Genomic DNA, 10,620 nt, shown 5'->3' on the forward strand with positions numbered 1-10,620 from the left:
CTCTAGGACCGACTCTTGAATGGAAGTCTAAGGTTACATCAATGCACACATTAAATCACTGATATACATCTCTCTATAGAAATAGAGAGATATATGCGGATTCGAATCAGATCCCGACCTGAATCCTGACAGGATCCGACCCATATCTCAACCTCGATCCGACCCAAATTTTGGACCGAATCCCAACCTAGATCCCAGACTGAATTTCAAACTGGATCCTGAACCGAACAGTTCATATGCATTAAAAAATTATTATTTTTATTAATAAATTATTAATTTTTTAAAAATTTTTATTTTATTAATATATTTTACTAAATAATCTCCCTACCCCCCACCCCACAACACCCCTGGGCCTCGGTGGCCATCCGCGGGAACACAACCCCCCTCCACCCCTGGCCACCGCAGGCTGTTCATGAGAACAAACCCCCCCACCCCCATCCTCCGGCCCCTGGTCCCCAATCCTGCCCCCCCTTCGTCCTCCGCCCTCCGGCCATCGTAGGTCATCCGCGAGAACACAACCCCCCCCCCGAATCCTCCACCCCCCAGCCATCGCGAGCTATCCACAGGAACAACCCCCCTGCGTCCTCCGCCTCCCCCTCCGTCCCACCCCGCTCCCCCAACCCATGGTCCCTCGCCCCTCCCTTCCCTATAGAGCCAAAAAAATGTTTATCTTAAATGTCGGCGGCCATAGCGGCGATGGCGGCAGCGGTGGCAGTGTTGGTGGCAGCGGAGGGGCGGCACGCTTGCCGATGAGAAATCTCGGAAGAGTTTCGACGGGTGAGAGGGAGGGAGCTATGAGGATGGAGAGAGACAGCCGAAAGGGTTTCGCGTGAATCAGAGAAGAGACATGAGATTTTTATATATTTTTTTATGATCAATTATTAACGATAAAAAATTTTAATTGCTAAATAATTTATTAGTGACGAAAATAAAATTTTCGTCGTTAATGATTTCCACTATTTTTTTTTATTTTTTTTAAAATTAATCAAAAAATTTAAAAAAAATTAATTTACTATAAAATTATAAATAATTTTATTTATGATAAAAATATTTATATCATAAATAATTTTATCATAAAATTTTATTTTTTTATAGTGTTCGCACCAAAAGCTGTATCTACTCGTACGAACCCACACTTATCACGCGTGCCCGGTTTCATGCACGTCACTCAAAACATCCAGCAGCCAGCATACAGCGAGGAAAAATGGAAACAGAATGCTGACAAGATTATTGAATAAATAAGTAAATTGAAATCGCTATGATTCGTCTAATAGCTGGATTAAGGGCAGCTTTTATTTATTTTATTTTAAGGGCAGCCTTCAGGACGACTGGTCGAGGGATGAGGCCTTGGTGATCGAGGTCACGGTGACCTTGGGCTCGAGGGGCAGCATCCCGACCTCCGCGGTGAACGAGTCATAACGGAGGAAGAACTCCACCACAAGGAGCCGGCACATCATGACCACGACGTCCTTCCCGGGGCACTGCTTGTTCCCCACTTCCGCCTCCTCCGTCTCCCTCCCGTTCGACCAGTACACGTACTTCAGTAGCTTCTTCCCCTCCTCCCCCACGAACCGGTCCGCCACGAACTCCCCTCCCTTCCGGAACACCCTCTCGTCCCTCGTCGCCACCGGCTGGTACCCAAATATCATCTCCCCCTTCTTCACTCTGAACGCCGCCTCGTGGCTCTCGATCACCAGATCTTTCTTCGCTCTCGCGTACTGGTACTCCACGGGCGGGTCCAGTCGCAGGAGCTCCCACACCACGGACTTGGTCAGCTCCATGCGCTCTAGACCGGCGACGGTGACTGCACCGCCCTCGGACCGGACGACGGACCGGATCTCCCGGGCGAGCCGGGCATGCAGCTCCGGCCCAGACTCGGCCAGCCGTCTGAGGATACGGGGGAAGGAGAGCTTGATGCCCCCGTAGGCGTTGAAGACGGCGACGAAGACGAGGTTGTGCAACGTTTCCTCCCTCGAGAGCCCCCTCGTCTTCTCGGCATCATCGAGTACCGGCTTCGCGGCCTCGGCGAAGTAGCTGGCAAGGGCCTTGTAGTCGGAGCGGACAAGGAAAGGGGGGAGGTGGAAGGTGTGGAAGAAGAGCTCCTCGAGGAGCTTGGGGAGGCCGAGGGTGGCGAGGGGATGGAGCTGGAAAAAGAGCCACTTGATGGCCTTCTTGTGAGCGGTGGTGGAGGGGGCGGCGCCGCCGAAGAGGAATTCGCAGACAAAGTTTAGGGCGGTGGCTTCGTTGAGAGTATTGAAGTCGGCAGGGCCGGAGTTGGCAAGGGCGGCCTCGAGGGAGTCGAGGAGGGCGGAGTAGGCTGCGCGGAAGGAGGGGATGAGGCGGGGCCCGCGGGCGGCGAGGAGGTCGAATAGGAGCTGCTTAAGGGCGGCGTGGCGGGGGTCGGCAGGGTCAAGGTAGGCTAGGGGTCGGAAGCCGCCGGTGAGAGCGGCGGAGGGGATGTAGGTGCCGGTGAGGACGTCGGTCTTGTCGACGACGGAAAGATCGAAGAGGACGGGGAAGCTCTTGGCGTCGAGGACGGCGATGACGCGGGGGTCGGAGGCCATGGAAAAGGCCGGGGGCACGTTGACCCGGAAGACGGTGGACTGGTACTTGGAAACGCGGGACTTGAAGAAGGCGTCATGGCCCTGGAAGTAGTAGAAGTCGAGGCGGTCTCGGATGGGGGAGAAGAAGGGGAGGCCGTAGCTCCCTGGGATGGGTTTTATGGGGAGGCCGGACGAAGAGTAGTCGTCGGCCGCCAACTTGGTGGGCGGCATGGTTCTTAAGATCGAACAGCTAGCTGCTACTCCTGTGCGGTGGATGAGGATCGCTGCAGTGGGGATGCAGGGGACGCATAAATAAAAGGTTGGTGTTAACGCCGAAATAATGATGGGAAACGAGGCTTTTGCATGGAACACGTGCGTCCGGTTGTATCTTTCGCGGGAAGGAATGATCGATCTGCTTTCGCCACCTCAACCGTTGGATCACATTTTGCATACCTCCTGTTGGGTAGATCCTCGCCACTTGCCCAACTAGCACTCTTGACTGGCTATCTAATTTCACCGGTCAGACTGCCACGATTCAATCCGATTTCGATCAATAAGCCTGGTCCCAATTGACTTTCGACCAACTAAAATCGACGATGCTTGGCCGATCAAGGGCAATGGACAGAGCCGAATCCACATTTTACCAATTTGGTTCGGTATGTAGTCTGCGCACAACCTACGGATTGGCTAACGATATTTGACACATAGCTGACTATATATCCGATGCCCTACTGACTGATTTAATCGATGACTGGATAGCACTGTTTATCAGACTCATTCGACCTACTGTCGAGTCCAAGAACACGAACGTCAGCCGAGCAGCTGAACATCAAACGTGACCGCCATGCCATCTTATCGAATCATATCAAGTCCCGTTACTCAAGAGCCATATCCGGCCTTGCTAGTTATACGCCGTAACCAAAAACTACAAAGCCATTAATTATGCCTACGAAGTCATTAATTACATCCTACGTGCGATAAAGTGTGCCGCCGCAGCCACCTATATGTTGAACTAAAGTTACACCCGCCATCAGAGCCAATGGGTCAACCTGTACTGCTCAGTATGGCCAAAAAATCCGAAATGGATCTTTTCTCTCTTTCTTATCTTGATCATTCTATAAATAGAGATAAGAAGAGATCCTCCAGATACGTAATATATGCTCCAATGCTGTGACTCTGCTCTTTCTTTTAACAAATTTTATCTCTAATTTGAATGTCGAAAGATTTTCGTCGGAGTAATCTTTGGTAAAATTTTTTTTGCAAGTCTTGCCTCAACGGTCCGATGCTCTATCAAATTTCAGCTGCTTCAGCGTCAGATAGGGATCATCGTCAATTATTTATTATTCTCGTTCTTATCCTCGACCATCTCTGATGCGCCTTCTTCGATGGATGAGCTTTTTTTTTCTCCGATTTTGTGTCGCACAATGATCAATGCGGCGATTTGGCTCCAGAGTGGCTATGCCATCGGAGACAGCCCCAACACCTCCCAAAGTGCGAATATATGCGACGGATGTATAGGTGGAAGAGACTCGTCATATTGTGAAAGAAGTGTAAATTATGATCTAATGATTGTCATCGTAAAAGAAAATCAATCATTCATTCGCGTGAAAGATATGACTCACACCCTCCTTCCACAGCTTGTCTGGTTTGGTTCTAGTCGTGCAGTAATTTGTTTTGTTTTCAATCCATAGTGCCCATTCCGAGAAAAGCTGTGCTGATGGATTAGGGTGCCCACGAGAAAGTTCATACATCAATTCATTAATTGCTATTCGCGATGGATCATGTTGGCTAGCTGCGAGGTGAAAAAAAATCAATCAAAATCCATAAAAGACATTGTCTACGATGGAACGAGCCTACCTGTGCTCCTTTGAAGACCGGTTATTGAGCTTGGGGTGGTCCCCGGTACCATAAAGAGCCGGGGTCCTAGGTTTCTAGTTGCATGGCTGGAACACGCAATTCGCATGCTAACAAGGGGTGGTAGGTTACGCAACTTGGAGGCAGGTTGCGTAGCTTGATTGCTTGGTAGCACGAGCTTGATGGTAGGTTGCGTAGCTTGGTTGCTTGGGGGCAGGTTATGTAGCTTAACAGCGGATGGCGAGATTTGGTGTTTCCTGCGTCGGCTGCATGACTGGAACTCATAATTTGCATTTTAACGGTAGGTGTTAAAATAGCTAATCACGTTTTATCTAGTTTGGTTGCGAGGGTGGGCCAACTCACGTACCGCAGCTTGTCCCCTCATCGTTCCGCACCATTTCTGGTTTGGTTTTAGTTGTGTAATATTAATTTGTTTTAGCTTTTAATCCACGGTAGTTGAGACCTTTCCATCTCCAGAAGAGCTTTGCCGATGGATTAGGGTGTTATCCATCGCCCTTCTGATCAACATTAGAAGACCAGTTATTGAGCTTGGGGTAGTTCTCGGTACCACAACCCTAGGTGTGTACCCAATTGTAATCCTGTCTTCCGTGTAATTATAGCATTTAGTCATTGTTGCGGTCAATCTCCTGTTGCATCTATTATCGGAGAAGAACATCCGCAAAAAAAGTCCGCACTGACCGAAATTCTGTCCGGTAGGAATCTTCCGATGCTTAAATCAGTGGAGAGTGGTAAACAGTAGATAAAAATTTTTAGAGAGGCAGAGTCTCAGCCCAGAAATCTCTTACCAAATGCTCTTCATTTATCTTTTTTTATAGACAAGTTATTGATAATCATTTGTAACAGTTAGACACGTGGGTTTCACTTATTTCAGCACTACGTGATCATGGGATGGGCGATTATATCCATCACTGATCATGTTATGGCCATTATGCATTTTTTGCACTGGCAGTTTCTGATATACCGACTCTATGTCGGGAGTCCGAATATGTCGACTGTATGTCGGCAATTGTAAAAATCCAAATAACTATCGATTGGTAACTCTGATATGCCGATGGTCATTTACTGATATGCTGATGATCATCAGTTTGAAGTCGGTTAAATCGTCATAGTTAAAATATTTGCCAGGGAGGTTGAGAATAGCCGACTGTTGGTCGGTATACCAATTAATAGTTGGTGATTTGTGCCTATCAGGTCGATTAAAAGTCAGATGATGTCATAATTAAGGCGGAATTGATTCTGTGACGTAGTTTTGATGATTCGTCATCCATAATCGGTAGATATATGATCGATCGACTATGATCGGGAGAGTCAACTGAATTACTCCAACAATTGCCCCCCACTCCCAAGTTCAAGGTAGCCTGACATATGGATTGACATGTGGTTTGATATATTGGACGAAGAAAATTGTCACGTGCTATCTTGAGCCCCAATTCGACTGCAGACATTAATAATTTTTTTAAAAAATGAAGTCTCTAGCCATTTTATCATTTTGATAATTGTGAGATCGTTATTGGGATGTCGGTTCGAGAAGATGGTTTGGCATATGGAGAATCTAATCGATTTGATTCTGACTAGTTGATTTCGGCCACATATCCAGATATCATTAGCTTTGAGCCATTTACGTGGATAGAGGTGAAAAGGCATGATCAAATGGTAGGTACGTCGAACCATCCGATCGATGGTCAATTCAGATGTAGCCATGTGTTAGAATCTGGAGCAGTCTTGATTTGAATAATTTCATCTGACCGTTGACGGGTTCTATATATATAATGTCACTTTCATTTAGATTTTCTGCTGCACTTTGAGAATCCGAAGGTTCTTTTTGTAGGTGCTGAGATTTCTATCGAGTTTCGAGTCGAGATCTAGGGTTTTCAGGTTTTTCTTTAGCCTTCAAGTTAGATCTTTTCTTCTTTGCTCTTCCATCTACATTTTGGATTTTGCACCATTTCCAATGGCTAGTAACAGTAGGAAGGAGAAGGTTAAGGTAGAGGATAGACCTTCAGATAGAGCACCTACCCCTCAGCCTTCTCTGAGTCACGACTGACTGGTTCGGTTGGCGATTCTCTCCCGGGCCTGACGGTAAAGATTTCCTCTCTGATCGAGCCCATAGTTGCTCGTCTTTGGGAGCAGTACTGCATCTCAAAATAGTTTCAATTATTCGCACCTGGTCCGGACAGTCGGGTGATCTCTCCTCCTCTAGATCCGATTGCTTTTTATGTTGAGAACCTTCAGGCTGGACTTCGATTTTTAATTTTGAATTTTATTTGAAATATTTTTTTATTTTTATCGACTTTGTCCGATCCAACTTGTGTCAAATTCCATTCGACTTCTTATCACTTCCGCTTTATTGTGTCGTATGATCCCAATTGAACCTAGACGTTCCCTTTTTCGTGTTTTCTTTGTTCTTCATCCTCATCCGAACGCTGAAGGCTGGTGGTTCTTTAGCCCGAAGAAGGATCTGTCCTTCATTTCTAATCTTCCATCTTTCATTCACGATTAGAAGACATAATTTTTTTTTTATTTTCTCTTCTTCACCTTGAAATTTTCTTCCATTTAGGAGAACCTGGGGACTAGTCCGAATGAAAACAGCCAGGTTGATGAGGTCGATCGGGAAGACTTCTGGCGATTGAAAGACATGAAAGTTTCCTTACAGTGAGAGTTGTTGACAGAGTAATCTCTCTACGATATCGGATTTAGTTCGGCGCTCACCGTAGGTATAATATAGTTGATTCTTTATTTTCATCTTTACTATTTTATTTTTTATTTTTGAACTCTGTAGCTGAATCTTTTTGCTTTCTGATTGCAGTTATGCACCCGACAGTGCGAATCTCGATTGTCAACATTTGCCAACATGCTGCTAAGAAAAGAGCAGCGACTGATGCCGGTCCATTCCGAATGGCAAAGAAGAGTCGAATCAGTTCAGAGTCGGTACTAGCAAGGGAGACCAACATTCCGTCGGTGGTGGCTCCTGACGTCGAGCCGATTATTGCATTGTCAGCTCCGATAATGCTTCCTCCTATCGATGTACCATCGGTTGGAAAGAACCAATAAGAGATGGTGATGTCACGGCCATTATGTCGGCAGCGGTCGAGACCACGCCGATCTTAGTTCTGTTAGCAAGGGGTCAGGCCAAGTCTGCAGTCACGATCGAACCAGAACCATCTGTTGCCATTCCGACCATTCCTTCGACGCCTTCAATTGGGCAATGTAGTCTCAAGCATCGTCGAGTTCTGACTTCATGGCGGCTTCGAGCGAATGACAGCCAACCAGAGAGCAGGGAGAGGCACTGATCGTTTCTGCTGATGATGGATCGTTGACAGGTCTCCCCACTCTTTTTTGACATCCAAATTTCTATCGGTGAGTTGGCCTTGGCCAATTCGATGCTGGCTAAGCGGCTCATCAAGGCTGCTCTTCTTTCGACTGATAAGGAGAATAGAAAAGATCAGACCGTGTCTGAGATATTTTTCTCTTTTTATCCAATGATACTCGACGTAAGTTGATGATACCTGTCTCTCTCTTTCTTTCTTTTTACTTGATCTAATTTATTTTCTTTCTTTTTCAGTTGGCACGTGACATGTATGTATTGGAGAGCGAATATCGAAAAATTATCGAGCTCCATCGAGCATGGATCGATAAAACTGCAGCTGCAAATGTCGAGAAAGCTGTCATCATTGAACGACTCCAGCGGCAACTGAACGAGAGAGGACAGCAGGAGAGCGAGAGAAGGAGCTTCAGGAGGAGCTTTCTCATGCAAAGGCCGAATTAGAGTCGGCCAAAGCTGAATTAGAGTCAGCTCAACATAATGTCAAGTCCCTAGAGTCTCGGATTAAGAGCAAAAAATATGCAATCAATCAGCTCTGGAGGGAACATGACAGCTGCATTGAAGAGCTGGAGAAAGAATGGGGATGGCATCGGGCCACTAAGGAGAAGTTGGCACTGGCCGATGCAAAGTCGTCTTCCGCAAAGGAGAAAGCTCAATCGACGAAAGACGCTTTGAGTCAGGCCATCGAGGACTTCAGAGAATCACAAGACTACAAAAATGAAGTCCTTGAGGGTGGATACGTCTCTTACTGTGTCGGATATGAAGATGGCAGGGATGCAGTCAAAAGACTGTATCCGAACTTAAATCTGACCAGCAATGTTACTCTTGATTTGGAAGAAAAGATTGTCGAAGAAACTGCACTGATCGAAGGAGCTGCACTGGCTGCACCAGAGGTACCGAAGTCGGCTGTATTGAAGTCAGCTACTGCAGAGGGCCACAAAATCAAAGTCGCAGTAATTATCGACAAAGCTAAAGAAGAAGCCAGTGGTGACCCGTATAATATCTCTCTTTTTTTTGTAACCGGACAATAGTCCAATTTTTGTAATCGGACCTTAGGACCCATTTAGTAATCCTTTTTTTTGATGAATGAAAAGAAATTCTAAGTATGAAATCTCTTCTCAATCTCATTGTGTTGTCCAACATCATTAAATGTCGATCAATAAATGTAGTAGAATTTGCTTGCTACTCGGGTATCAACCGACTTAGCTTTTAGATAAATTTTTTTTAGGTATTTGATAAATGATGGCAAGCTGAATATCCTTCGACTGATCGGAGTCAAGTCGGTATACTTACTACTCGATCGGAGTCGAATCGGCATAATATTTTGCTTAGCTAAAGTCAAGTCGACATGAGTAGTTATTCGATTTAGATCAATTTTTATAGTAAAAAATCGAGATATATGGTACAATCTGACTGACTATTTATCGATCTGACATCATTTTTGTAAATAACTTATAGATAACTGAACGTTTCAAGAAGATCCAAAATTTCGATGTTTCATTCTAAATATGTCATACATGTGAACAACTTTATTGATAGTATATTTTTAGATTATTGATATTTCAAGTCCGAGGAATAGTCGCTCCATCGAGAGTTTCTAGTCAATACATATCCGGATGAAGTATTTCGATTACCTTGTAAAGTTCTTCCCAGTTTGAAGATAATTTTTTTTGATCTAGTGGTATTGAAACTTATGCCTTCCTTAAGACCAGATCTCCTAGATGGAAGACCTTCGGCTTGACCTTTGCATTGTAACACCGGACTACTCTCTATCGATACGTTGCCATCCAAATTTGAGCTTGTTATCAAACTTCTGAGAGTAAGTCTAGATCGGCTCTCCGACATTCAAAATTACTCGACTCATTATATTATTTCACTCTTACTGATGGCAATCCCATCTCGAGTGGAATTACTACCTCTATTCTGTAGGCCAAGTTGAATGACGATTCTCCCATCGATATGTGAGGAGTTGTCCGATATATCACTTCCACTTCATCATTAGATTGTGGATGGCAGACTGAGGTGTGCTGGTGCGTAATATAAAATTTTACACAAAATCTTTTGAAATTTTGATTGTCAAATTGTCGACTGTTGTTAGTGATAATGGTGTGTGGTAAATCGAATCTATATATGATTGATTTTTGAATGAAGTTTTTCATCTTACTTTCAGTGATCTGTGTCAAGGGTCAACTTCTACCCATTTAGTGAAGTAATCAACGACAATCACTATAAACATTCTCTGACCAGACGGCAGAGGAAAGGGACTGAGTATGTCGATTTCCTACTGCACGAGAGTCATGATGTAATAATTGATGTCAGCTGGCTGGTCGGTTGATGTTGTATGTTGGCATACTTTTGACATGGTTCACATCTTCAGACAAATTCAGCTGCATTTTTTTTCATGGTGGGTCAATAATATCTTTGTCGCAAGACTTTATAAGCCAATGATTTATCTCTCAAGTGATTTCTACAAATTTCTTCGTGAATCTCTCGAAGTGCATAGTCAGCATCCGTAGGTCTCAGATACCTCAGTAAGAGAAGAGAGAATAATCTCTTATAGAGTTGTCCATTCATCAAAACATACTGTGAGGCCATCTACCTTAGTCGTTTGGCCTCTGAAAGATCTGCAGGTAGAGTTTTATTAGTCAAATATTGAATGAATGATCCATCCAACTTGATTCATCATTAATTTGTAGTACTTTCTCAACTTTGTCGATACTCAATTGTTCAAGATATTCAATGAACGTTCGATCGAGCAAGCTGAATGAAGTAGTTGTGTCAAAAAAGTACATCAGCTTGAGCATTTTCTGCTCTTGGGATGTGAGAGATCTCAAAATATTTTAGGATTGATGTAAGATCTTTCACGTTCTGAAGGTACTT

The 10,620-nt window shown here is 44.8% G+C and overlaps 1 protein-coding gene across 1 annotated transcript; it reads right to left on the minus strand.

The window, feature by feature from the left end:
• Positions 1-1,219: 1,219 nt before the first annotated feature.
• On the minus strand, positions 1,220-2,823 carry LOC105040402 (allene oxide synthase 2). The gene has a single exon (XM_010916906.3). It carries the CDS (start codon positions 2,772-2,774, stop codon positions 1,320-1,322), a length of 1,455 nt encoding a protein of 484 aa, XP_010915208.2. The 5' UTR covers positions 2,775-2,823; the 3' UTR covers positions 1,220-1,319.
• Positions 2,824-10,620: the final 7,797 nt, after the last annotated feature.

The sequence above is a fragment of the Elaeis guineensis genome, chromosome 3 (genome assembly GCF_000442705.2).
Source record: "Elaeis guineensis isolate ETL-2024a chromosome 3, EG11, whole genome shotgun sequence".
NCBI lineage: Eukaryota > Viridiplantae > Streptophyta > Magnoliopsida > Arecales > Arecaceae > Elaeis > Elaeis guineensis.